At 34.1% G+C, this 25,272-nt stretch overlaps 1 protein-coding gene across 1 annotated transcript in view; it reads right to left on the minus strand.

Annotated features, from left to right (window-relative positions):
- The window catches only part of Chsy (Chondroitin sulfate synthase), a 113,758-nt gene extending 89,627 nt beyond the window's left edge, over window positions 1-24,131 (minus strand). Inside the window, exon 1 of the mRNA XM_085945874.1 lies at window positions 22,364-24,131. Within this exon, the coding sequence (XP_085802000.1) occupies window positions 22,364-23,284 (921 nt within the window). The 5' untranslated portion in view covers window positions 23,285-24,131. The remainder of the gene's footprint in view (window positions 1-22,363) is intronic.
- Window positions 24,132-25,272: the final 1,141 nt, after the last annotated feature.

Here is a 25,272-nt window from a genome sequence, read left to right on the forward strand (position 1 = left end):
TGCGTGCTTCATTTTCGTAGGACACTCACACATTCAAAAGCCTGCTTCACCATGCGGAATATTGAATATAGCCTATTGGTATTCTATTTATTATCTGTTCTGTGCTCGTAATGTAATATTAATAAATATATTATATTATATATAACTAGACTCGATCGCAAATTCGATAACAGACTTGTGCTTTGCTGGCGAATTCTCGGTCTACCAGAGGGATCTAGCGGAAAAATACGACGCCAGAAGGGAAGGGCGGTTGTGACGATGGACCGGTGAAGATGGAGCAACCTTGTACTCGTCCTTTACTCAGATTCTGAAGGGCGTAGAAGTTGTAGTATTATTTTAACTTCTCGTATTTATATTATTTTTAAGTAAATTTTTACGTTTACATATTTCCTCAGTATAAAGTCTTCGCGACTGACAATTGAAAATCGTCTCGACTAGGATATGGTCATACATCAAAATCGAGCGCATTGTTCCAAACTATTATCCGTGAGCATGGGCGATAATATACCGGTACAGTGACATCACGTGGCTAGCCAAAACGAATGAAAAAAAAGGTTATGCGACATTTTGGTAGTATACCTGCGCCCTATGACGTGTGAAATTTGTTGCTCGCGACATAAATGTCGCATTCGAGCTGTGTGCGGTACATTATGTTACATGTGTTTTGTGAATACCAACAAAATCACATCGACATATTCGACGTGTTGCAGACGGACGAGAGAGATGTGGGACACGGCTTAGTTTTGTGATGGAAATTTCTCAACTCGAAAATTTTGTATAAACTTGATTCTCAACCAGTTTCCTCATTTTCTCATTTCTTAGTTTCCAACTTATTGTTTTCTAACTAGTAAATTTTCGCCGATTCTTAGAGCTAAAAAATCGATTTTGAGTCTGCGGATCGATTTTTTTGAAGACAAAAAATTTTCAGCTTTCATTTTGAACGAAATTTTTGGAATTCGTGGACGATTTTTTTTTTTCGAAGGAAATTCGCAAAAATTCAATTTTAAAAGTATCCAGAGTAAAATTATCGAATCTTAAGAATCGACAATAGGTTAGAAATTATAAGCTCTACGTGAGTCTGCTAGTCGTTGAAACTGTTAAAATAAGTTGGTAACCAAACATAATTATTGACGTGATATTCTTAGCCGATAACATATATTATAATATCACTGCTGACATTAAATCAACAATAGTATGCAGGTAGGTATCACTTATTTGCGATTTGTCACGTAAGGAAGTACTACTTCAAGATAAGGTAATCCAGGCTATCGAATTTGGTGAGATCCTTCACAGGGCTTCGAACCGTTATTTTTTTTTCGTTACGGTTCAAGTAAAAAAATATATATCGGTTCGGTTCCGGTTTTCGGTTCAGCTCTGAGTTATTAATTTTTAAATGTTTTTATTTGTATTAAAATTAATTCTCTACCATAATTTAGAACATTGTATGGTACTTGTATAACGTGACGTGACCATTTATTTTGTATGTGTATTCAAGAAAACGCATATTTCTTCATAGTTTTTTTTATTTACTAATGAAAATAACAGGAATGAAGACGTGAAAAAAAATTATTTATGTGGTCTTATATTTTTTTAACAAATTATAAAAAATAATTTTTATCGCAAATATGTCACTATATAATGTTAACATTAATTTTACTAATGTTTTTGTAAATGCGTTTAAAAATTAATAAACCTAAAAAATCTTAACACCACTGCACATGGACGTACTGAAATATTGCTATATTCTAAAACATTAGAGCGAGAGATTTAAAAGAATACTATTTTATGTAATAAAAATACTTTATGCAGTCATCAAATGTTTAAAATAAATATAAAGGATAATTATTAGGCTTCAAAATTATATAAATAGATTATCTACAACGTTTAAGGAATGTCCAGGGTGATTCTCTGAAAATACCATAAAAGCTCCATTTTGACCTACGATGAGCATGTGGGCCCTTAAACGTGTACCAAACCGGAAAAAAACCGATTTTTTTTTTCAGTTTCGGTTTTCGTTCCGACAAAAATAAGTTTCCAACCTAAACCAGTTTTCGGTTCAGTTCCGGTTCGAAGCCCTGATCGATCAGAGCCAAGGTGGTCAAAGGTAGACTAGCATATCGTATGCTGACGGATTAACATACATTATCAGCTACACAGTGTCAATAAAAAGTATACATGTACGTTATTGATAGTAATATAGATGCATATCGATCGTAAACTGTCAATACAATCTCTTATATTTTTGTAATTTTATTACAAAATATTCTTGTCGTCAAAATGAGATTCGTGACAGGTGATTTTTATTCTTCGTCGGGTCTTCATGACGAGGATCCTAGCCAGTCAGTCTTCACTACGGCTTGGTTCTATCCATCTCGGCATTTAGCGGCTTGCGGGTTCTCTATCCTTCTCCTTCATTCACTGCCCTTTACAATGTACCGCCTTTAAGCAACGCATGATTTGCCTACCCCCACAGGACGTCACTGGTATTAATCCGAGTGAAATTAGTATAGCAAGAAAGGGAGGTGGGTATATAAGTAGATATATTATATTTATAAAAAAATAGATTCTAATAATGAACAAATTCAGAAACATACATAATATTAGAAATCATAGATAAAAAAGAGTTTTGATTTGAAATCACAATTTTCACTTTCCGGGTGAGTGTTCTAATCTTTAAGCTATCGGTACGTCTATGATTTATGTGAACTATTTATAAATAATAACTATATTTCGTCGACCCCTTGAAAAACCATTGTAAGTCTGAAAATAGCGTTTTAGGTTTTATTCGCTTTTTATATTACCATATTTTTTGTGCATGTCTAGTGAAAATTTCAGGTCTCTAGCATAAAAATTGACAAAGTTAGGTTTTCGACGATTGTGCAATATATCAACATATTGCGTCGACTAAATTTGTGTTCACAGAAATTTCCTAAAAATATTGTCATATCTAAATAAGCAACGTGTCGTGCGCTCTTTCTTTCGAATAAGAAGCTCATAATACTTGCTATTACGCTCTTTCACGGATATCTGAATAGACACCATGGTTTATATTGATGTATCACATAAGACTCGTAATTTGTTTTGGTATATCTTCGAAAAAGATTGATATTTTCAGAATGTATACGCATTATTATTTAAAAACTGGTCAGTAATATTATATCCGAATGTGAAAATATTATATTACTTAATATGAAATAAATTCCTCGTAGAAAACAAATTAATTTGCATTAAAATTTGTGAAACTAGGTATATTATTTCATCACCTATTTCTATTCACTGTGGTAAAGGCCTCCTCACGCTTTCTCCACTCTTTTTGGTTAATTATTTTTCACGGGCACGTGATTTCATCGAACTTAAATATCTTGTCAATATAGCATATTATTATAATTCTAATTATCTTACGTTCCTCTGAAACTACTGGATTATTGCATTCATTCAGCGGTCGTTTCATCTGCGATATATTATGTCCGGCCCATCTCAATTTAAGGGTTGGACATACCTAAATACGCCGCAGACTCTTGATTGCTCATTTATTCATTCGATCCTTTTTCTGTATTTGTGTGTGTTCGTCAACATATACGTCATTATTGTGACAGATTGTAAGAATCTTAATTTTTCGGGTTTTCTGTTAATTAACAAGACATAAAAATTTGAATGCTTACATTGGAGACTGAAAACACACGTTGCCTAAACACCCTGCTATTTAAACTCAACAAAAGGTTCAGTTCAAACCATAGACTATGTTCAAAGGTTTTATGCACTCTGACGATAATTTTGATACGTATTATACCACCATGTATCCTAGTAGGAAAACATAATATACACTAATAAAATAAATTGCTCTTGAAATTATTACAAATTCCTACAAAAATAGTCGGTAATGTTATTTCTAAATTTGACAATTTTTATTATTTAATAGAAAACAAATACCAAGTAAAGATACTTAATTTTATTATTTATGTAATGGAATACATAGTAATTTCGGACTGATATTTATGACACAAACAAGTTAAATAGGTAATCCTTTTTATGACACTTCGAAATAGTGAGTTTTTACAAAAGACCGATAAAATTTCGTGGGAATATTACCTTTTTATAATAATATTATGACTTCGGCTAAGATAAAAATAAATTCAAACATTAAATTATTGAATATAGGCCTAAGTACAGCACATGTACATAATATTTTTGCAAATATGACAATGTAGCCAGTATTGTTATTGTATTATCACTTTAAATATGTCTCGTAGACAAAATCATTAAATTTACTCACTTCTAAGTATCTTGGGAAAATAATTTTATACGGCGGGATGGCCTAAAAGGATTAGGCGGGCTTTCACAGAGACGCATTTATTGGCCGCAATAAAACATTAACAAAAATATACAAAATGCAGTCAAAGAAGCATTTATTGGTTTCTACATAAATACTGAAGAATTTCTTTTAATTTTAAATTTTTGGTATTGGTGCCTTATATTATACCTATATAATATTATAATAGAAATTTGAAAGGGATGAAACAAATAAAACGTCGTGTAGATGGTGAAATGTACACAGAATAATTTCTTTGTTTAACTTTCCCATTGATTAGCGACTGAGAATTTTTATCATTACTTACAAATAAGTATTAAGTACCTACCTATGTAATCTTTGTGTTTATGACTAGTGACCTAATTGGTATTAATTTATATGATTTTATGATCAACGGTTTATAATTATCGTTATTTCCTTTAAAATTTAATTAGTACTTATACCATGTCTGATCGCGCAAAACATATTATATTGCATTTAGCATCGGGTGGACTTCAATATAAATTATCAATTAATTTTGAAAAATCTAGTAGTGGTGAGAGTGGTAAGAACATACATTTACATACTTTTTACTTATTGATTATGATTGTTTTATTATTATGAAAGTTATTAGCTATTTAATCCTAGTAAAATTGGACAGAGTTTACATTTTGTATAATTACCTAAATAAAAAAGAATTAGATATGAATAAAAATTGATATTAAACCCTGTTTCTTTGAAAGTTTATAATGAAACGCTTAGATAATGATATCCACTATTTAAAGAAAATATTATTTGATAACCAATTAGCTTATGTTGATATTACGTTGATTAATTTATAAATTTAATGCATAACGCAATGATTGCTGGTTTGCGCCAACCCTCTAAAATAATTTAATTTTGTGCATTTCTTCATTGTAATTCATACTTATCTGTATTTTTATATACCTAACTACTTTACTATTTAAATGAGATATTTTATGAATATCTACCAAATCATGGTACGTATCTAATATGCTTATGTATTGATTTACAGATTATACTTGTATATTGTATGAAGCAAGTGGCGTAATCTGCAATGTGAAAAACATGGTAAATGAAGTCATAGGTAAGCATAATATGATATAACCACTATAACAACGTAAGACTATTAAAATATTATTCGATTCTTGGTGAAGAGACTGTGTGTGTATTAACCACGTATTAAAATATAATACAATTTATGTAATATTATTTGACATAATTTCACAACAAACAGGACCGTTTTTTTATGCTTCAATAGAAGATTTTATTTTTTTAAAGATTTTGTGTTGGTCTATAAGTTTTATAACATATTACACTTTACACACATAACATATATGTGTGTAAGTGTCTAACTTAATTATATAATATTTATTCGTTTTTTATATCTAAAGTTAATTTTGTATGTTTTAGTGGTATATTATATTTTGTTAATAATTTATCCATACAACACATTTCTTAGATATTGGAGTCATGAAAGGATGATAAAAAATACTGTATAAAAAAAATGAGGCGGCATTTTGGCGCTGCCTAGGGGCGGCATTTTGTCTAGGGACGTCACTGCTTGTATCAGTTAAGTTGAAACACGAAAATTGCAAGTTGCTACACACTCGTTTTCATAACTAACATCACACGAATAAACCAATATATTGTTATGATTATTTCGAAAGATATATAATGTTTTGGTCAATATAAAGTATTTTGTTATACATATATAATATATTGTCTTAATATTCGTTTATTTAACCAATTTGCAGAGGTTTGCTAAGAAAATACCAAAAGTTTGCGTCGAAATATGGAATAAATAAAAACGATAATCGTCTGGAAACTATACCTCAGTGGCGAAGGGTGGAGGTAGGCTTTTAAGATCCGCCATAAATAGTGCACATTAAAGTTTGTCGGTCAGACGTATTTGTTTTAATTGAAATAAGACTATAATATTTACAGCTCGTGTTGGTTAGTTTTGAAAACTCAATTAAACCATGCGAAAACCAAGCAAATAATAGATAATAGTCAAAAATACTCGTCTATCTATAAAATATGTAAAATTATGCAATTAAATCATACATAACTTTGGATATTTTATAGATGGAATAATATTTTTTTATCTATTATAGTTTGGTTAGGCAGGGCTTAATAAATTTAGAAAAATTAACCAACAATATGTGTAATATGTATTCTTAATCTAGCGAAAACAAATAAGTATGAATGAAAAGGTGTGCACAATTTTTTCGTATTCTCCAAAATATACCAAAGCCTACCCCACCCTTCGCTACTGCTATACCTACCATATCGTAATACTATTTAACTATTGATAGGCTATTGTGTTTTTTTGATTTACTTTGAATTAAACGATAGCCAAACATAAATTATTGCATATGACAGGACTATTTACAATTAAATATTACTCCGTGATAAGTCTGCCCAATCGTGTGTCATATAATCAGCCATGAGACATGACGTTGATTCCCTTGGAAAATAAATCGACCCAATGAATAAATATCCCAGCACGGAAATATTATACAATAAACACAATACAAATCTTAAACGACTAAAAATCATGTTTAAGAAATTACAAAACCGTGTATTTTCACACCGCGTACGTTTGCATCGACAGATAACCTCGTGACTAATGTATATTCAGGCCCAGTGGTGAAGTGGTACTAGGCGATTATTTAAAGCCTACCTTCTTAGAGAAAAGTATTTTTAATTGCCAATTAACGTATTTTAAATAATAACTACATTATTTTATATCCCACAAAAATTATATAATTTGCTAACGACATATATATGTAGGTATGTAATATAAATTGATTGCCAGTTTACCATGTAGCTATTACACCAATGACACCAACATAATCCACAAAGGCTTAAACTAATTTGGTGCATTTCACGCAAACAACACATACATACGATTACACGCGTGTTGTAAAACCACACAGAATCTCAAAATTAGTTGCATACTATCACGTAACCTGAGGATGTAGGTATTTAAGCCTAATTAATGGGTCCTCCGGTCCATGCAGACTTAATTATTATTATTACTTACAAGTTTGTGGCATTTTTATTTGGTTCAGAATATTTATTCAAAAGTATTAGTAGGTAGGTCGACAAATCGTTTTCTGTGCGTAACAGGAAACACAAAATTAATGGGAACTGAAATACCTAACGGGTGTGGAGTAACAGGCAACCGATGTCGAGTGTGGAAGAATATGGGATAAACTTTAACACGTGTTAAGAATACGTCATTCTAAACTTGTCCTTCTTTCTGACAACTGCTCTCGGTTTATCCATTGACGATCATTCAATATTGGTGTAGTTGAAGGATGCAACATACACTATTGCACGTAATGTGTGGTTCATTTTCGTAGGACACTCACACATCCATAACCCTGCTTCAAAATGTAGTGTATTGTGGGGTATAGCCTCAGAGTAATGATATATAGAGAGCGCCTATTTTTCGGCAAAATTAAGCCGTTTGATTGCGTATAACGCACTGTAGAACCTCGAATTTATTATTATCAACTTAACTATGAAACGTTATACCACTGTGTTGCTTCTCAGTACGGCGACCAAATTTAAACACAACATAGGTAACAATTATGTTTTACTAAAATAGCTAACTAAAAATAATGACCACTAACTTGATATTTAACACAAACACAATGAATTTCAGCAACACGTTCTCGCAGTTTTTAAATGAATGTAATCAGTCTAATCCATTTTTACTGGCGATGTCTTGAAAAAATATTTAATTCAGCCGTAGAAATTCTATCTTACTCTGACACATCACGATCCCGATCCGCACGGGAGATAGAAGCGTGCCGAATGCTTACTGACTCGCACATATGGTTCGTTTTGTTCAGGCCTTGGGTATAGCCTATCTGAATTCTATTTATTAATCTGTTCAGTGATGCGTATATAGACATCATAATTTGCATGTATATAATATGTGGGGGATCATCGCTGTGGGAGCCATGGATGGTATGGTTGAAGAAGTCGTCAGAAGGAGAAATGAGAGGTCGAGATTTGGTGGTTGCTCCGATGGATGGAGGAGCGAGTTTTATTTGCAGCGTAAACAGTCGGTACAAGAGTATGTTACATTAGTTATGTTATAATACTTATGATACTATTCCGAGGTCCGATCTCGGTAGAATGAGATGTTGTGCGGAGCGATTCCGAGACTGAGATACTAATAGACCGGGAACTTATATTCGAGTGACATGTCCGATGAATTATGATCCGCTATTTATTGACGTACTCGCAATCAAAATAATATCTTGAAAAGAATATTTAGGAAATAATTGATATAATTGAGTCAACTATAGACGTGAGTTGGAAATACTGTCACCAGTTTGTGTACTCAAGTTTAGGATGAAACTACCCACACTCAGTATGTGAGGCCCAATAAACTTATTCCAAAAAACTTGTGATGATATCATCGCGAGTCGCTGTTCTGTGCACTCGCTAGTTGGTAGACTTTCAACACTATTGACATTAAATGCGCGCGAACGAAATAGCACTTGAATATAGGTATATTTTAATTTATTAGTCTATTGCGTTCGAATGTTTGAATAATAGGTCATAAATTTTGTGTCGCAGCACAGTGGTGAGATGACGCACAGGCTTAGGCTTGTTATACGACCGCTCAAAACATGTTTAAAATTTAAAAAAAATCACTGTTATTCATTTTTGTTAATAAGAATATTGTAACATAACAGAAAAACTACTCATAAATTTAAAATTGTTTAAATTTTGTCATAAATTTAAATGTGTTTAAAATTTTATAATAAATGGGACTTTTCGACAAGCGGGGCTCAGCGTATTTCTATTGAAGCCGATTCAGTCTGATTTCCCTGAGCCGATACGTATTTCAAATACTAATATGGAGTTGGTTTTAGTTTCAGTTGAGTATGAAACTTTTGTCGCATACACACGCCAAACGCTCTATAAATAGTATTCCAAATACTAGTAAGTATTTTGGAACAAGTTTCTATACTAAGTATTTTTTATACTGGTAGTAAGTATACTTAGTCTTAAAAATCGACCAGTTTTCCCAACTCTAGTCAGCTACTAGTTTGCGTCATCGGATATCGTTGACAATGTGGAAAAATGGATATCGCGGAAATAATCTACAGTAAGCTATTTACTGAGTTTACAATAATTGGACACTCCGGGAAATGGGTATTTAATATCGCCGATCAATATCGACACGGATTGAGTAGTTTATCACCATACATAAACAGGATTATACTTTCGTGTAAATCCCGTGTTTAATTGAAACTCGTGTCCACACAAGTATCAGGTCAAGGACGTGAGAGATAGACGTCTGACAACAACGACTGAGTTTGGTTGACGTATCACGTTTGACCCCATCCTGATTTTTCGGGGGTCAATTGAAATAAATCAATCCGAGTAGGTACTTATCAAAGTCGACTGGCTAAGCGTAGAAAGGTCCAATAAGTGGGGAATGTTGAATAGCATAATGACCACCTACTTGCAATGGCAGTACAAGAATAATGCTCGAGTGCTTTTTGTCCACACCGTTCAACGGATTTACTAGATCAGTGTGTCTCAAACTTTTTCTTTATCGGACCCACTTTGAACTCTGAACACGGCACACATTCTCAACTATTGTGTTTAATAAAACTCATTATTTAATGTCGCCGTCGTCATCGTCAGCTGGGGTCGATCCTCTGCTCGATGACCCCCCCCCCCCAGGATTGTCTGTAAACTAAAATTATTCAAAAATGAAACACTCAAATCTGTATTTAAAAAAATCTGCTCTCACCAATTTCCAAAAGTGAGTTGAGTTCCAATAGATTTACTAAATTAAAAATTTGTCAAATCGAATATATCCTAACGTTATGGTAAGTATTTCTTGAGCATACGTAATTTGAAAACATCTCATGTATATAATACACACACTTAAAAAAATCCGATTTGCAATTTGATAAGCATTTCATCTAAGAACTACTCGTCAAACTTATCGTAATTAAGTAGGATGCCTGTAGCTTCATTGGCAAAGCACACTGGCGCACATCAAGCTGGGTGATGCAGAGTGTTTTTGAATTTTTTAACAGAATTTTAAATTAACATTTGTTTACAATCCGTATTCGGATGACGAGGACAAATCCATGCACGCAGTCTGGTCGAAGCGTCGTCTCTCAAGGAGAGACGTAAATTATTGTTGATATACTTAAGCAGCCACACACGCCAGGCCTTACTTAACAATAGCTAGACCAGCCGACGGACTCCGACCGTCATTGACTGGTCGCATAAGATAATAGACTTCTTCCTACGGAATATTAGATGGATCGCTGGCTTTTGCGCCGAGTCTATCGTCAACTCAATTTAAATAAGTACAATTTTCTCCGGGAGACCAGATTATGGTTTTCACTTTACCCTTCACATGGCAAGATTTGATGCACCAATTCGGACTTGGACATTTATCTAAGCAGCTTCTTCTTAAGACTATCTTAATGGTGTTACAACCGAAATAGCTATCGACAAACCTTTTTTAAAAACCTGTAGAATTTAATATTAATTATATTTTCATTTCTTGTAAAATGGAATTCTACCAAGTAAATGCTAACTCAATTAATAACAGCTTCTTCTTCTTGTGTCCCAGCTATCTTTTGGGCATCTGCTGGGGTGACGGCCAACAGGTCTTCAGTGCATCAAGACCATGGCCCCCACAAGGGGGGGCTGCCAGGGCTCTAGCCTAGGGGCTCGGGCTCCGGGGGGGGGCGGCGTGGCGGGTCAATCACATATTTAAGATAAACACACATCACAAATTTGCTCTAATAGTAGCTAAAAAAAGTTTAGTGATATACTAGATGCTTTTTGATTGCTTTGTGTTGATACTTGACAACTACATAATTCAAGTAGATGTATTAAAACTACAAAAATCCCGAAAAATAAGCCACTGAAGTTAAAGTCCCTCCACCAAACCCGCCCCGTACCACCCTCGGTCTTAATCGAGAGCATTACGGGACCCATCAATTGGTGATGTGAAGCATCTAAGAATTGGCCTGGGAGTGTCCTGGGAGAAGATGTCCAAGACTTAGATTGCTACGCTCAAAGTGAGCTCTGACTGAGTTTACTCTAATGCAAAGTGCCAGGGAGAGAAAAAGCACATGGAAATTACTAAAAAGAAAATGAAGCTACTTGTTTATTCAATTAAAGAACGAAGCTAGTCATACAGGCAGCAAAATTTATGTGAAGAGATCTTCACGCCCGTAGTAAGACGCCGCAAATAAACCGAAGGCCCTTACTTTGACCTCTAACACAATTTTGAAAACGCTTCTGTTGTGCGTCACACATTAAACTTAGCGATAGGTAGGGGGGCCCGCCAAAGATCCTGGCCGGGGGGGCCGTTTTAGTATGTGGGGGCCATGATCAAGACGTATAGGATCCTAATTGTTTTTTGAATTTGTTCAACCTCAGAGACTGGCCGCGCACTAGGCTGCCAGGCTGCCTAGTAGATTGAGGAAGTGGCTAACATCCATTTCTCGTAAAAACAGAAATCACTGTGAAGGGCCATAATAATGATCATATTAGGATCGGACATGGTCAGTATATGACATGGCCATGGGTTGTTTACACGAGCTTAGTGCCTATAATTTGTAATCACTACTCGTTCTAATAACACAACTTGTAAACAACCCGAATTAGTAATAACTAATAAGCATTAGTGTTATGATTAGTAGTAAACCCGTGTAAACAAGGCCTTACAGTGAGTTACAAGTGGTTCGGTATGTGCTAGTAAGGGTTACATGTAAATTGTACGTAAAACGTTTCACCGTGGCACAGTTCGTCGTGAGCTTTCTATCGGAAAGAGATGACCGTATACTATTGTATTAGATTCAATATGAACATTAATTCAATGTTCATAGCTGATTTTGGATCATGAATTCAAGAATAAAAACCTAACCTAACGAATAATCCAGTACCTATAACGGCTATTTTCAAAATTTGTTTGCTGCCGGCTTTCTGTAAAGTTTAAATCTACAAGAACCGTGTTTTATTTAGACATGAATTTTATGTCAGTACTATACGACCAAAAGAGGTTGGAGAGTCTTTAATATACGGTCATATATTTCCGATCAACATTACATGGTGAATTGTGATACGGCGAACTGCAAACCTACGTATAACCTATTCTAGTAAGTTGGTGAGGAAGTTGAGGTCTATGAAAAAAAGGTGCAATCGATATGGCCGAAAATCAATTGCATTCAGAGCGACATTGTATATTGACAGATAAACATATAAAATTGGGTAAATTGACACTATGGTCTATGAGTATGATCATGGACGTTGAATGGGTTACTGAAGATTGGTTCGAATTGCTCTATTCCAAACGGCCATTCGGTTTACAAACCGGAGGTGGGATAATTCAAAACGAGGCAAACTGTATGCGGCATAAAAGATCCAATCCCAGCTGTCGGTTTAAAATTGGCAGTAGTAACTCAAACGATAAAGTTCTATTTGAATGCCATTCTTGGATTTGCATCGAACGGAACTCTAAATGACAGTAAGGTTAACATTATTTCAAGAAGTCAATTAATTAATTTAAAATAATGGTTAAGAGACAATCTTACCAATAAAATTAAACTAACCAGAATTAAATTTGAAATCTGACACAAAAAAGGCGTGGAATTATGAAAAATCAGTTATCATGTAGGGTTATGGTGGTTATTAATACATTAGTGGCGAAGGGTGGAGGTAGGCAGTTAAGATCTGGTAAAACAATTGAAGGTTTGAATTTAATGCACCCGTCAATTACATGCGTAGTCGAAGCCATGACCTTTTGGATGAAAGCTCAGTTCAGGAAAAGTCAAGCTCACCAGGCACCAGTAGCGAGGGCTGTGCGGCTGGTCCATGCACTCCCTAGAGATGTAGACATTTTTGGCGATGCAATATGTACCTATGTATTTCGTTTTTAAAATTCTATGTTATTGTTTAATTTGTATTTTTCTTAAATTATTGTTTTATTTTTATTTCTTTTGCTATAAAATTATTTTTTGGTTTGTTTTTTTCTCTCTTAAGTTGATTTACCTGTACTTTTTATTCTAAATATCACGTTGAGAACGTCTTAAATTAATAATTTGTTATGTGCTCAATGTATATTTTTTAAATAAATAAATAGTGCACACTAAACATTTTCAGTCATGCGCATTTATTTTCATTGAATTTTGAATTTGAATTGAAATTTCATTAAATTTCAGATAGTATTGTTTTTTTTTTTTTTAGAATAAATACTAATAACCATGTCCTTGCTTTTTCGTACAAGGTGGTTGTTAGTAATTTTGAACAATCACAAACACCCAGGCTTTGAGAAAAACACATAAATGTTGTGTCCTGATCGGGGGAATCGAACCGAGAACTCTCGGGCGGAAGGCAAGCGCCTTACGCACTGTACCACGTATACAATATTGAATAGGCATTCAAGTTAGCGTATGGTAGCAGTTTGAATTAGCAAATATGACCAACAATTAAAATGACTGACGAGTAACTGATGTGATTACCAATTTAAGTTCAATACAATGGCAATGGTGTACATTGGACTTCACGGAATGCAGTTAAACTGTACATTACTTGCTGCAGTCGTAAAAATCACCTTATACGTATGATAACAAAACGGGTCTGAACCTGGGATTAACGTGCAATCCACAACAGCTAAGGAAAAGTTTACCCAAGTATACATTATATAATAATATACCTACAGAGGCATCTGGATTCTCAATGAAGTTGCCACCTTGGATTGCAGTGTCAAGCATTTTATTAATTTTAATGCCGTTTATCAACATGAAGGAACATTACGAAATACAGATAGTTTAAGATGTTGACAGCATGACATGATACATTATAAGTAATACAGATAACAATTTGACCACACATAACGTTTACAATTTAAACCCCCAATCTATGTTTGCGCATAATTGGTTCAAGATCTTTAAATTTTCAGTTCATTTGTTCGTAGAATGAGGAAGATTCCTACAATTTCGAGAATATCGTAATCCATCATTAAGGTTTGAATACATTATCATCACATCACGTGTGCTATCACAGTAAGCTGCCGCTACGGGGAAAAAATATGTAATGTCGTTTTGCTTGGTATTTAAAATGTTATCAGACTGATGCTACCATCCCGTAGCACATTTTGAACCTTTAAACGAACATTGTCAAAATCTGCCGAATTTACCAGAACAATAATGAGGCCACCTCACGCGTATCACGCTACATCGCTAGCAGCATGACTTAATGAACATTTTTTTTATTATGTTCTGCATGTCTACACATTTTCGACTCACGTCAAAACACGTAGGTACTCTTTTCTATTAAATTATTATCTATGTCTGATGTTTAAGTCTATTATCTATCTACTGGTTGGGTTCTGTTTAAAATATAATCTATGGATGCAATATCGCAAGTAATTTAACGTACGCACTCGTAGTGATCATTCAAAACATTCTGCGGAATGACAAAACCATAGACTAAATTTGCCGCCGTGCCGTGATTTGCCACGTGACGTGATCATAATGTAATCGCAGCTTTACTCGATTGTAAAATAGTACAGACCTACAAACTTATCTGTAGAATGGCCAAAAATGGAACTACGAACTACCATAGGACACCATTTTGAAAATGTCATTCGAATGTCAGATTTTGTCCAGTTATGAGTCTTGATTGGGTAGTTTTCGACAGTGGCTCCCCATCCCATTCTTCAGATAAGTTTGTGGGTACCTATCGATGAATTCTAAATTCAAATCGATATTTCGACACCAGTGTCTTCAGACAAGTTTGTTATTCTGTTACCATGGTTATCGATTATTGAAGAAATACAAAATTAGGTAGGTAGATAGGGTACATGAAAAAATTAAAAGTTCCATGAAGTAATTCAATTGCATTGTTTCTTCTTCGGTAAACTATAACGTATGGGAAACTTCAAATTTCAAATGTTCACGTTTCATGAATAAAATCACACATTGATCTCATATTTTTGCATTGATCTAATAGCTAACTAAATATTGGCCAAAAGATAACAATTTCAGAGACAGTGGGACAAAATGCAAAATACGCCACCGTCTGGCAATCGTTATGCCCACAGAAGAGATAATAAGTAAAATACCGATAGGCTATATTCAATACGCCGCATCTTGATGCAGGGTTTTGAATGCGTGAGTGTCCTACGAAAATGAAGCACGCATTAAGCACGTGCAATAGTGTGTGTAACAGCGGCGAAGGGTGACTTTTGGAAACTGGTAGGCTGTGGAGATCAAAGAAAAAGAGCACACTTCAGTGGCGCACCCAGGGGGGGGGGGCAAGGGGCCTTGTCCCCCCCAAAAACATTGAAATTGAAAGCCAATAGATTAGACAAATAAAAACACGGCAAAAAAATGATTTGTAATAATTCTCCAGCACCGTTTTTAGAAAATTTTCTTAGATTTTAATTTCTAACACAAAAATTTCGAAACACTAATGTCAGGTTTTTTTAGAAACCCAATACCTAAGGGAACTGTCAAAAAATTCTCGATGTCCACCTGAATTCCGGAGTGGCGTAGGTCATGGCTGGGGAGGGCTGACAGGGCTCTAGCATGGGGGCCCGGGCTGTGGGGGCCCAGCGTGTCGGGTTGACCAGATAAGTGAGATAAACACACATCATAAATTAGCTTTAATAGTAAAAAAGTCGCCTGCGACGCTATTACACTTCATGGCCATGAACATTTTCAATTACTTATATAATTGTGCGATATATTTTTTGATTATTATGTGTCGATACTCGACAGCACCATTATTAAAGTAGATGTATTAAAAATCGCCAATAATTCACTGTATAAGTACCCTTAATTTGAACTAAAATACAATTTAAAAAACGTTAATGTAGTGTTTCACACAGCATTTAATCTTAGCGGTAGGTAGGGGGGCCGCCAAATATCCTAGCCTGAGGGCCCGTATCAGGATGTGGGGACCATGGTATAGGTACACCGAATGCAATAGACAAAAGACCGATAAACGAGAAATTAAGCTGTGAAGAAGGAAAAGAGTCTATGGGATTAATTTACATTCTCTTCCTTGGGCCCCCCCCAATATTAAATCCTGGGTGCGCCACTGGCACACTTGTCAGGTTTACTAACGAAAAATAAGACGATAATACGATATTACTACTGATGAATAGATACACACTAACTAAATCGATGAAATTTCAATAGCTCACTGACAATATAGAATTGAGCAATGAATATAAATTATGTATTTCCCTATACCTACACGTAACATACGCCTAAAATATATCACCGATAAATAAAGCAGTATCAACAGCTCAAAATGACAAACAACTAAATAAAAAAAGTAATATATATATGTAAGTCTATGACTGAGTTAACCGAATAATAACGAGATAAAATTATTAATTATTCTTAAAAATATTCTATGTTTATATGACGTAATTGAACCCATATATTTTTTTTATTCTCGCATTATTAATTATTATTTGAATAAAGCGGCAGTCCTCGACACTAAATATATCCGGAGATAGGATTTGCCTTATAAGCTTTTAGATTCTGAACAAAACCAGACTACCCCGATGCCCTTGAAAGGCAGTTCACAGAATAAGCTCGCCAAAATCATCTCGAGTGAATCGATTGTTCAATACTTCTAGTAGCGCTGCTTTGTCACTATTTTTTATTCATTCTAAATTATTCTGACGCTAGACGGCTCTCATTTATATTTTTATAGAAGATATATTCAACTGGTTCTCGAACATTTTACAACGTTTTTATTAGCTCGTATTCTTGTTTGTCCGGTGGTTGTTTGTCCAGTACAAATCTTGCAATCGATTTTTAACTAACTTCCCGACTAGCTAGACATTTGAAACTTTTAGAATATATCAGAACACGATGCCAATGCATTCTTTTAATACTTTTAGCCTTCTTCAAGCAGAATTGAATTCATTTTCAGTTAATTCTGTTTTGTATGGAAAGTAATTTCAGAAAAATGCGGAAAAAGTAAAAGACTGTGTGGTCCTAGTCCTAACTAAATTATTAATATATACGTGCGGTACTATGGAAATCAAAATGACATTTCAGTATTCTATATTTGTTTGTTTGTTTGTTTTTCATTTACTTCATATCAAGTACAAGTTTGAGCATATTGAGCATAATAATTCAACAGAAAATTTAAAAACGTTGTATGTAAAAAGTTCTTTTTATCTTGTAATTTTTTTTTATGTATATAATTAAATTTAAATATTTTCCATCTATTTTTCTTAGAAGGTAGGCTTCAAATAATCACCTACTATGGAGCCATCGCCACTGGTGTGTAATACACCAACATTAAATGAGCGTAAATCCATAAGCCGAGAGCAGTTTTCAGTATTCGACGTAAAACGACTCTTGACACGTGTGTAAGTTTAACCCGGATTTTTCCTTACTCGAGTCGGTTACCTGCTATCGCCTTACCCGTTATGTATTTCAGTTCCCATTATTTCTTAGTTCCCTGGTTATGCCCATGAAATACGTAGTAACGACATTTTTTTAGACAGCTATATTATCCATCACAATAATTTTCATCATGGACACACATACCAATTGGCAAATAATTCTTAGAATATTTACTTACTACATGTAAATTACTATTTAATAATAACCGTCAAAGGTTATCGCGTTCGTAACTATGACGTATTCTTACACACTACCAGCATATAGCAACAATTAAATAAAATTACTTAGTAGGTTAGTGAGTAAAATTAGTACCTATTATCATAAATCGTATTAAATACATAGAGCGGAATGCAGAACATTTGTCATAACTAAAATTTCCTTAGCAGAAAACACCATGCAGAAACATTGTCCTTAGTTAAGATCACTTCTATTGAAAATAATACCATATTTAAAAATTCTCTTTCCAATAGTTTAGGTAAATTATTTTATAATTGTTAAACGATGACAAAAATATAACAACTGCATTTTATAAATGCAATAACTATAAATACATATTAATATTTAATTATAATACTCTTATGTTTCCGTTATAAGTCATTATACGTGATAGGCACCGCAAGATATTTTTTTAACATGGTAACACTAGCGTCAAGTGTCATTCTTCACCTGGCATTTTGTATTTCTGCGGGCTGGCGTATAAAAGTAAAATAATATTCTGCAAGTACATGCCAAACGAATTAACACTATCAATATCCATTTTGAGATACATTGTTAAATGAATTTGAGTGTATGGACTGTTTTATAGACATGCGAATTTATTTTGACAGCAGCTGTCAGTGGTAAATGGTAATACAGAAGGGGGCGTGTTCATAACAAAAGTAGCCTATGGTTAAGGATTCCTTAACTCTATACTCAGGATTGTCTATAGTTAAGTCATGCTTTTCGGCGACTTATCCTTAGGATCGAAATCTTAGATTGTGCATTCCGCTCATAATGTCAATTAAAAATATTATAGATTAATGAGTACATTTATATATTTTTATCGAGTCCAATGTATACGTATGAAGTTCGCCGTATCACAGTTCACTGTTGTATCGGAAACCGATAGCTGTGTATCATTGAGATCAAATTCATGTCTAAATAAGACAACAAGAATACTATGCGTAGGGAACAGTAGTGAAGGATGGTGATAGGTTGTTAAGATCCACCATAAATCATACGTATTTGTTTTTATTGAACTAAGACTACAATTTACAGATGGTGTTGGTAAATCAATTAAACCCTGCCTAAACCAAACCATAATAGTTTTGGTATATTTTGGGCGATACGACAAAATTGTGCACACTTTTTCATTCATCCTTTTTTATTTGTTTTCGTTGGATTAAGAATAGGTACATATTACACATATTATTCTTGGTTATTTTTTTTAATTCATTAAGACCTGTCTTAACCAAACTATAATAGATAAAATATATTATTCTTTATTTCTTATACAAGACAGTAAGTTTTGCCGTACTGGCTTCTTTAATTTCTTTTATTTTGTTAACTGTCAATAATTCATGGTGGAACTGCGGTGTATTGTTGTTTTTATTTAATAAAACGCAATGTTTATGTAGTACTTATTCCACTTTTATAAAGAGATTAGGACCGGTTTCGTCCGCCTCAGAGGGACATTTTCAACTTCAACAACAAGAGTTGAAAATGTCCCTCTGAGGCGGACGAAACCGGTCCTAATCTCTTTATAAAAATGGAATATGTACTACATAAAAATTGCGTTTTATTAAATAAAAACAACAATACAATGCAGTTCCACCATGAATTGACAGTTAACAAAATAAAAGAAATATATTATTCTATCTATAAAATATCCAAAGTTATGTATGATTTAATTGTATAAATTTAGATATTTTATAGATAGGCGAATATTTTTGACTATTATCTATTACTTATGACTTGGGTTTCGCAGGGTTTAATTGAATATTAAAAACTAACCAACACCATCTGTAAACTGTAGTGCTGTATCTACAAACAAATACGTATGACTGACAAAGTTTAGTGTGCACTATTTATGGCGGATCTTAACAGCCTACCTCCACCCTTCGCCACTGCTATGAGTTAGTAGGCGGGGTAAATTTAGAAGTCAGTGCCACCTGCTATGTTTATCTCAACCTGCCCGCTTCCTCCGCTGCCTTATAATTTAATAAAAAATATCATGAATATTTTTCAACGTGGCCCCCATCACTTTTTTCTGTGTGCGCGCCTGCGTTTCGCTCAGTGAACGAATTGTCATACAATCAGTAAGTGCATTCGTATAATGCAATGTATAAGTAGGCAAACGATTATTTACCTAGCTCGATAGCATTATGGATACAAAGTTCAGCATAGTGCAAATGTAATAAAATTGAATGATCAAGCAATCAAGGTACAATGATTGAACTAAAACTTTCAAACCATTTATGGTTCTTAATTCCCCGATCAAAGATTATGACCATTAAGGCAGTACCTCTATCTACCAGAGGCACCTAGCGGAAAAATACGAAGCTTGCAATTTGAGACATTTTTTTGATAATTTACAATTTTTACACAGTGCAGTGCGTAACAGACATATAAATCAACACAAATATATAATGTAATTTCCCATTGTATATATATTTTCAGCCGGGGTCGATCCACTGCTGGATGAAGGCCTCCCCCAGCTCCCTCCACTCTTCTCGGTTTCTTGTTTTTCTCTGCCACGTACTTCCACCAAACCTGACAAGTCCGTCAATCCAGCGGGTTTTGGGGCGCCCCTGTGGCCGCTTAGTGCCCCTCGGGTACCACTGAATGACTGCATTCGTCCAGCGACCGTCCGTTCGACGTGCGATGTGTCCGGCCCACCGCCATTTTATCAATTTGGTGACCTCTACCACATCTCTCACTCTTGTTTGCTTTCTTATCAATTTTTTTCTTCTGCGGTCCTTACGCGTTATGGCCAACATGCACCTTTCCATGCCACGTTGCGCAACTCTCAATTTTTTGATCTCTCGTGTGTTGAGAGTCCATGTTTCGCAAGCATACGTTAGCACTGGTAGCACACATTGGCTGAACATTTCCGATTGTATATTAGTTTAGAATGCATGATGTCTCTGCAGAGTTTTAGACTATGAAAATAGTTCTTGGTAACAAAAAGGTTGGACACCAATGTTTTATATAGTACCGCTGATACGTAATTTGAAATCACCTACGTATGTACTATTTTTTGTGTAAATTTTCTACGTTTTCAAACTGAATAAAGAAACAAACCTCTCCTGGCCATTTTCAGGATCCATTAGTCATTGCCATTACTCATTAGTCATGAGTATAGAAAATTTGTGAAGGAACATAATATCGTCACTGTTCTGGCAGAAGACACTAATTCGAAAAAATGATATATTGAGTTAGTTATACCAAAATGTTCCTTATTTCAAACTTTACCGTCTGGAAACCTTCTTAATAAATAAACTTCTTTATTTTAAAGTCATCCTTTTTACGATTACTTAATAAACTCACATGATAGACCATTTCAAACATTTTAACAACTTCAAAGTCAAATTACTCAAAACAAGTATTCTCCAGTTAGTGTGTTCTGCCAGAACAGAGACGATATTATGTATCAGTAATCAGCATCATCGTCAGCTGGTGATGCGTTGCATTCTGAATAGTGTCGTATAACAATTGAAACATTACATACCTTCTACGTCTACTTATCAGCTTCACTAAAAACACATTTCCTCATGACAATAATTCGATGATAACTCATGATGACATATTCATTAAAAATTCCGAAATGTCCAAACCGATGGTTACGAAAAATAAGTTAAAACAGTGGTAAGCACAGAATTGACTGAATTAGCAGAAAGTCAATTATTGGTCGTGAACAGTGAATGCATTCCCATGTATTTTAGTCCCAAATTGTATGCAAGATTATTAGGTGCATATCTACCGGTGGCGAAGGGTGAAGGTAGGCTGTTAAGATCAGCCATACACAGTACACACTAAACTTTGTCAGTCATACGTATTTGTTTTCGTTGAAATAAGACTACATTAATTTACAGACGGTGTTAAGTAGTTAGTTTTTAAAATTAAATTAAACCCTGCGAAACCCAAGTCATAATAGATAATAGTTCAAAAATACTCATCTATCTATAAAATATCTAAATTTATGCAATTAAATCATACCTACATAACTTTGGATATTTATAGATGGAATAATATGTTTTATCTATTATAGTTTGGTCTAGGCAGGGCTTAATGAATTTAAAAAAACGAACCAACAATATGTGTAATATGTATGTTATTCTTAATCCAACGAAAACAAATAAGTATGAATGTAGAAGCGTGCACAATTTTGTCGTATCACCCAAAGTATACCAAAACTTTTATGGTTTGGTTTAGGCAGGGTTTAATTGATTAACCAATACCATCTGTAAATAACTGTAGTCTTGGTTCAATAAAAACAAAAACGTATGACTAACAAAGTTTAATGTGCGCTATTTATGGCGGATTTTAACAGCCTACCTCCACCCTTCGCTACTGATGGTTATACATAGTACATGATCAAATAAGTAGGTTAATAAATACATAATCTTACCTCGTAGCTCCATGTGCAGGGAACTCCGGCAAATTTCTGCACACACCGGCCCAGTTCAACGTCCTCGTGTGTAGTGTACAGGTTCTTCAGACACTCCTTGATGTGTGGAGCAATCCTCTTCAACGTTTCCCTGCTCATGATCACCCCAGGTCCTCCCATACAAAAATTCTCATCATACTCCAAAGACAGTGAACCGAATTCTTCACTATTGCCTCGCCCGGCCTGCCCGATAAACTGAGCTCTGCGACTGTCCACGGATCTCAATAATGTTTCAAGTTTATCAGCTTTGATGAAAACGTCATCGTCTGCTCTCAAAAACCACTCAAACTTGTCTATGAAGTTGTCGTGCATGTACAGAAGCATCATGAACGACTTCTTTTGTGGTGGGTAACTATCATCTACCCCTTTAAGAGCTACCAATGGAAGAACATTGCTGCGTGAATAACTAGAAGAAAAGAATGCTAAACTTCCTGGTAATTCCTTGCCCCATGTTCTATAAACTGCAGTGGCTCTGTTCTTAAGATATTTATCAGCAGTCATTACTCCAACAAATAGAAGACTTTTTTTAGAATTATGGATTGTTTGTTGTTCATCAACGAAACGAATTATTTTGAAAGGATCTGTCTCAGCAGATTCACTCGCTTTTGCTTCCAGCCTCCGGTTACCAGACATGCATTTTAATGGTTTGGAGTCAATTGGTAAACTCTGAAGGTATATCCTTAGAATATGTGCAAGGATTATTCCCAATAATACACCGGCTAAGATATGAAAACCTCTTTTTCTTCTGGCCATCTTATAATTTCCGTTGATTCCTGGGTTATGCGCGTTGTTATTGATCAGTGTTATGTATTGAATTTTATCGTTTCTCGTGTAGTTGTCGCTGAATATTCTGCTGGTGTATTTCTTGACGCAGCTGACCATATTGCCGGCGGTCAAATTTTTACTTCTTCCAACGACCGAGATGACTTTGACCTTCTCCCCGATCGGAAGATGTTCATCAATCTGAATTGATAACAGCGACTCATATTGGATTCGATAGAACACCAAAATCAGCTTGAAACCTTTACTATTAAAATCTCACGGAATGTAGACATTACAAATTACATTCCTAACCTAACCCACACGAAATTTATTTGAAGTTCGCATTAAAGAAACAAGATTAATTAAGTTTGAGATCGGTTACCAAAAAATATAGCGTTGCCAATATACATAATTTAATATTTAACGTAACTCAAAACGCATTAATATTCTATCATGAAATATAACAGTTAACACCTGACGTTTAAACTTGAAATAATTATTCAAAAAAAGTTAAGAGCCCACCGGTAAATAACATGTGATTTGATTTATTTTGGTATTGTGGCGTAAGATTTTTTTCATTACACAATATTAGTACCTACGCATCTTGAAAAACAACATAGCAAGATTCTTTAAAAAAAACTTGTGACGTTTTATATCAATTGTCCTAAATTAAACACACAACACAACTTATTAGGTGGGTAAATAAATAAACAAAACGTCACGGAATCACGTCTTCTTGGCAATGATTGTTTGAAAGCTTTGTATCGCTAATAAAACTGGCACACTTTTGGGAAGCCGTAGAAGTTAGAAAGAACGAACAAATTAATACAGTATCACACGTAATATAGACTTCTTTCATTTAATGTTTGACACAAATCTTAAATAAGAAATAACACGCGTCAATCTGACATTTCGTAAAGAAATAGATGTTTCACTGTCTTCACTCCGACAACTGCTAAGATAGACTAACTTTTTTTCTTGCGAAGTTCTAAATTCATCCTGCGTTGGGAGAATTATTACCAATTTAAACGTACTGACAGTAGAATATTTTAATAGCTTGCTTGTGTTACTACTGGATACACGCTACACAAGCGAGATAGCTATATGTCTCACACCACGCTCTAAGCGGTTGTCTGCGGCGAGGAAGCAATTACCCCGTTACACAAAAATAATAATGTCGAGTATTGTAATGAAAGATTATCAAAAATAAGATGTCAAGCACGATTGATTTGTTAACATTATTTAATTTAAGTAAACCATGTTCCTCACCACCATTGTCATTTCATCCAGCAGTTCCATAATAATTATTGCAGTTCGCATCAATTTACCCTGGATCCAGGGGCGGCTCTACCTTAAGGGTTCACAGGGACCATCCCCACATCGTTATCATATGGACAATGCGTAAAAATCGTCCGATATTTTTATCATTGGCATAATATACCTACTTAATTTAATGATTAATTGACTTATTTAATTTATTTTATCTATCTAAACCCGTCACAATTTTAGAGAGATATTTATTATTATCATACAAATAAATAAAGCAATAATTGTAAATTTTGTAATAACACAATAATGATTACGCGGTATTAAAATAACTTATTAAGGGGGATCATATATGCCAACAGAGAACCTAGCGGAAAAATACGAAGCTTGCAATTTGAGATTTTTATTGATAATTTACAATTTCAACTGTATTAATTAATAAATATGTATCTGAAAACATTAAAAAGATATTTTTTAAGTCAAAGATAATCTTACAATTGTTAAAAAAAATGTGGATTTGTCACATATTTGGTACATACGTTACGTTATTATTACATTATTTTTTATCGTTATATTTATTATTAAAATTTAGTTTATTGAGTTTTCAATTTTTCACTGTATGGATTTTTGACTAATTCATAGTTTTAATATATTTTTTTTTAATTTTAAAAAATATCGATTTTTATAAAAATACAAATGTGTATAAATTGAAATCCTTTTTATTTATATGAAATCTTTTTTAGGTATGGTCCCAATATTTAAGCTCGATTTGATATAAATAAAAAGGATTTCAAGTTATACACATTTATAATATTATAAAATCGATGTTTTTTTTTTTAATA

Source organism: Rhyacophila brunnea, unplaced genomic scaffold (genome assembly GCF_057557595.1).
Source record: "Rhyacophila brunnea isolate RB1 unplaced genomic scaffold, BYU_Rbru_1.0 scaffold_19, whole genome shotgun sequence".
Lineage (NCBI taxonomy): Eukaryota > Metazoa > Arthropoda > Insecta > Trichoptera > Rhyacophilidae > Rhyacophila > Rhyacophila brunnea.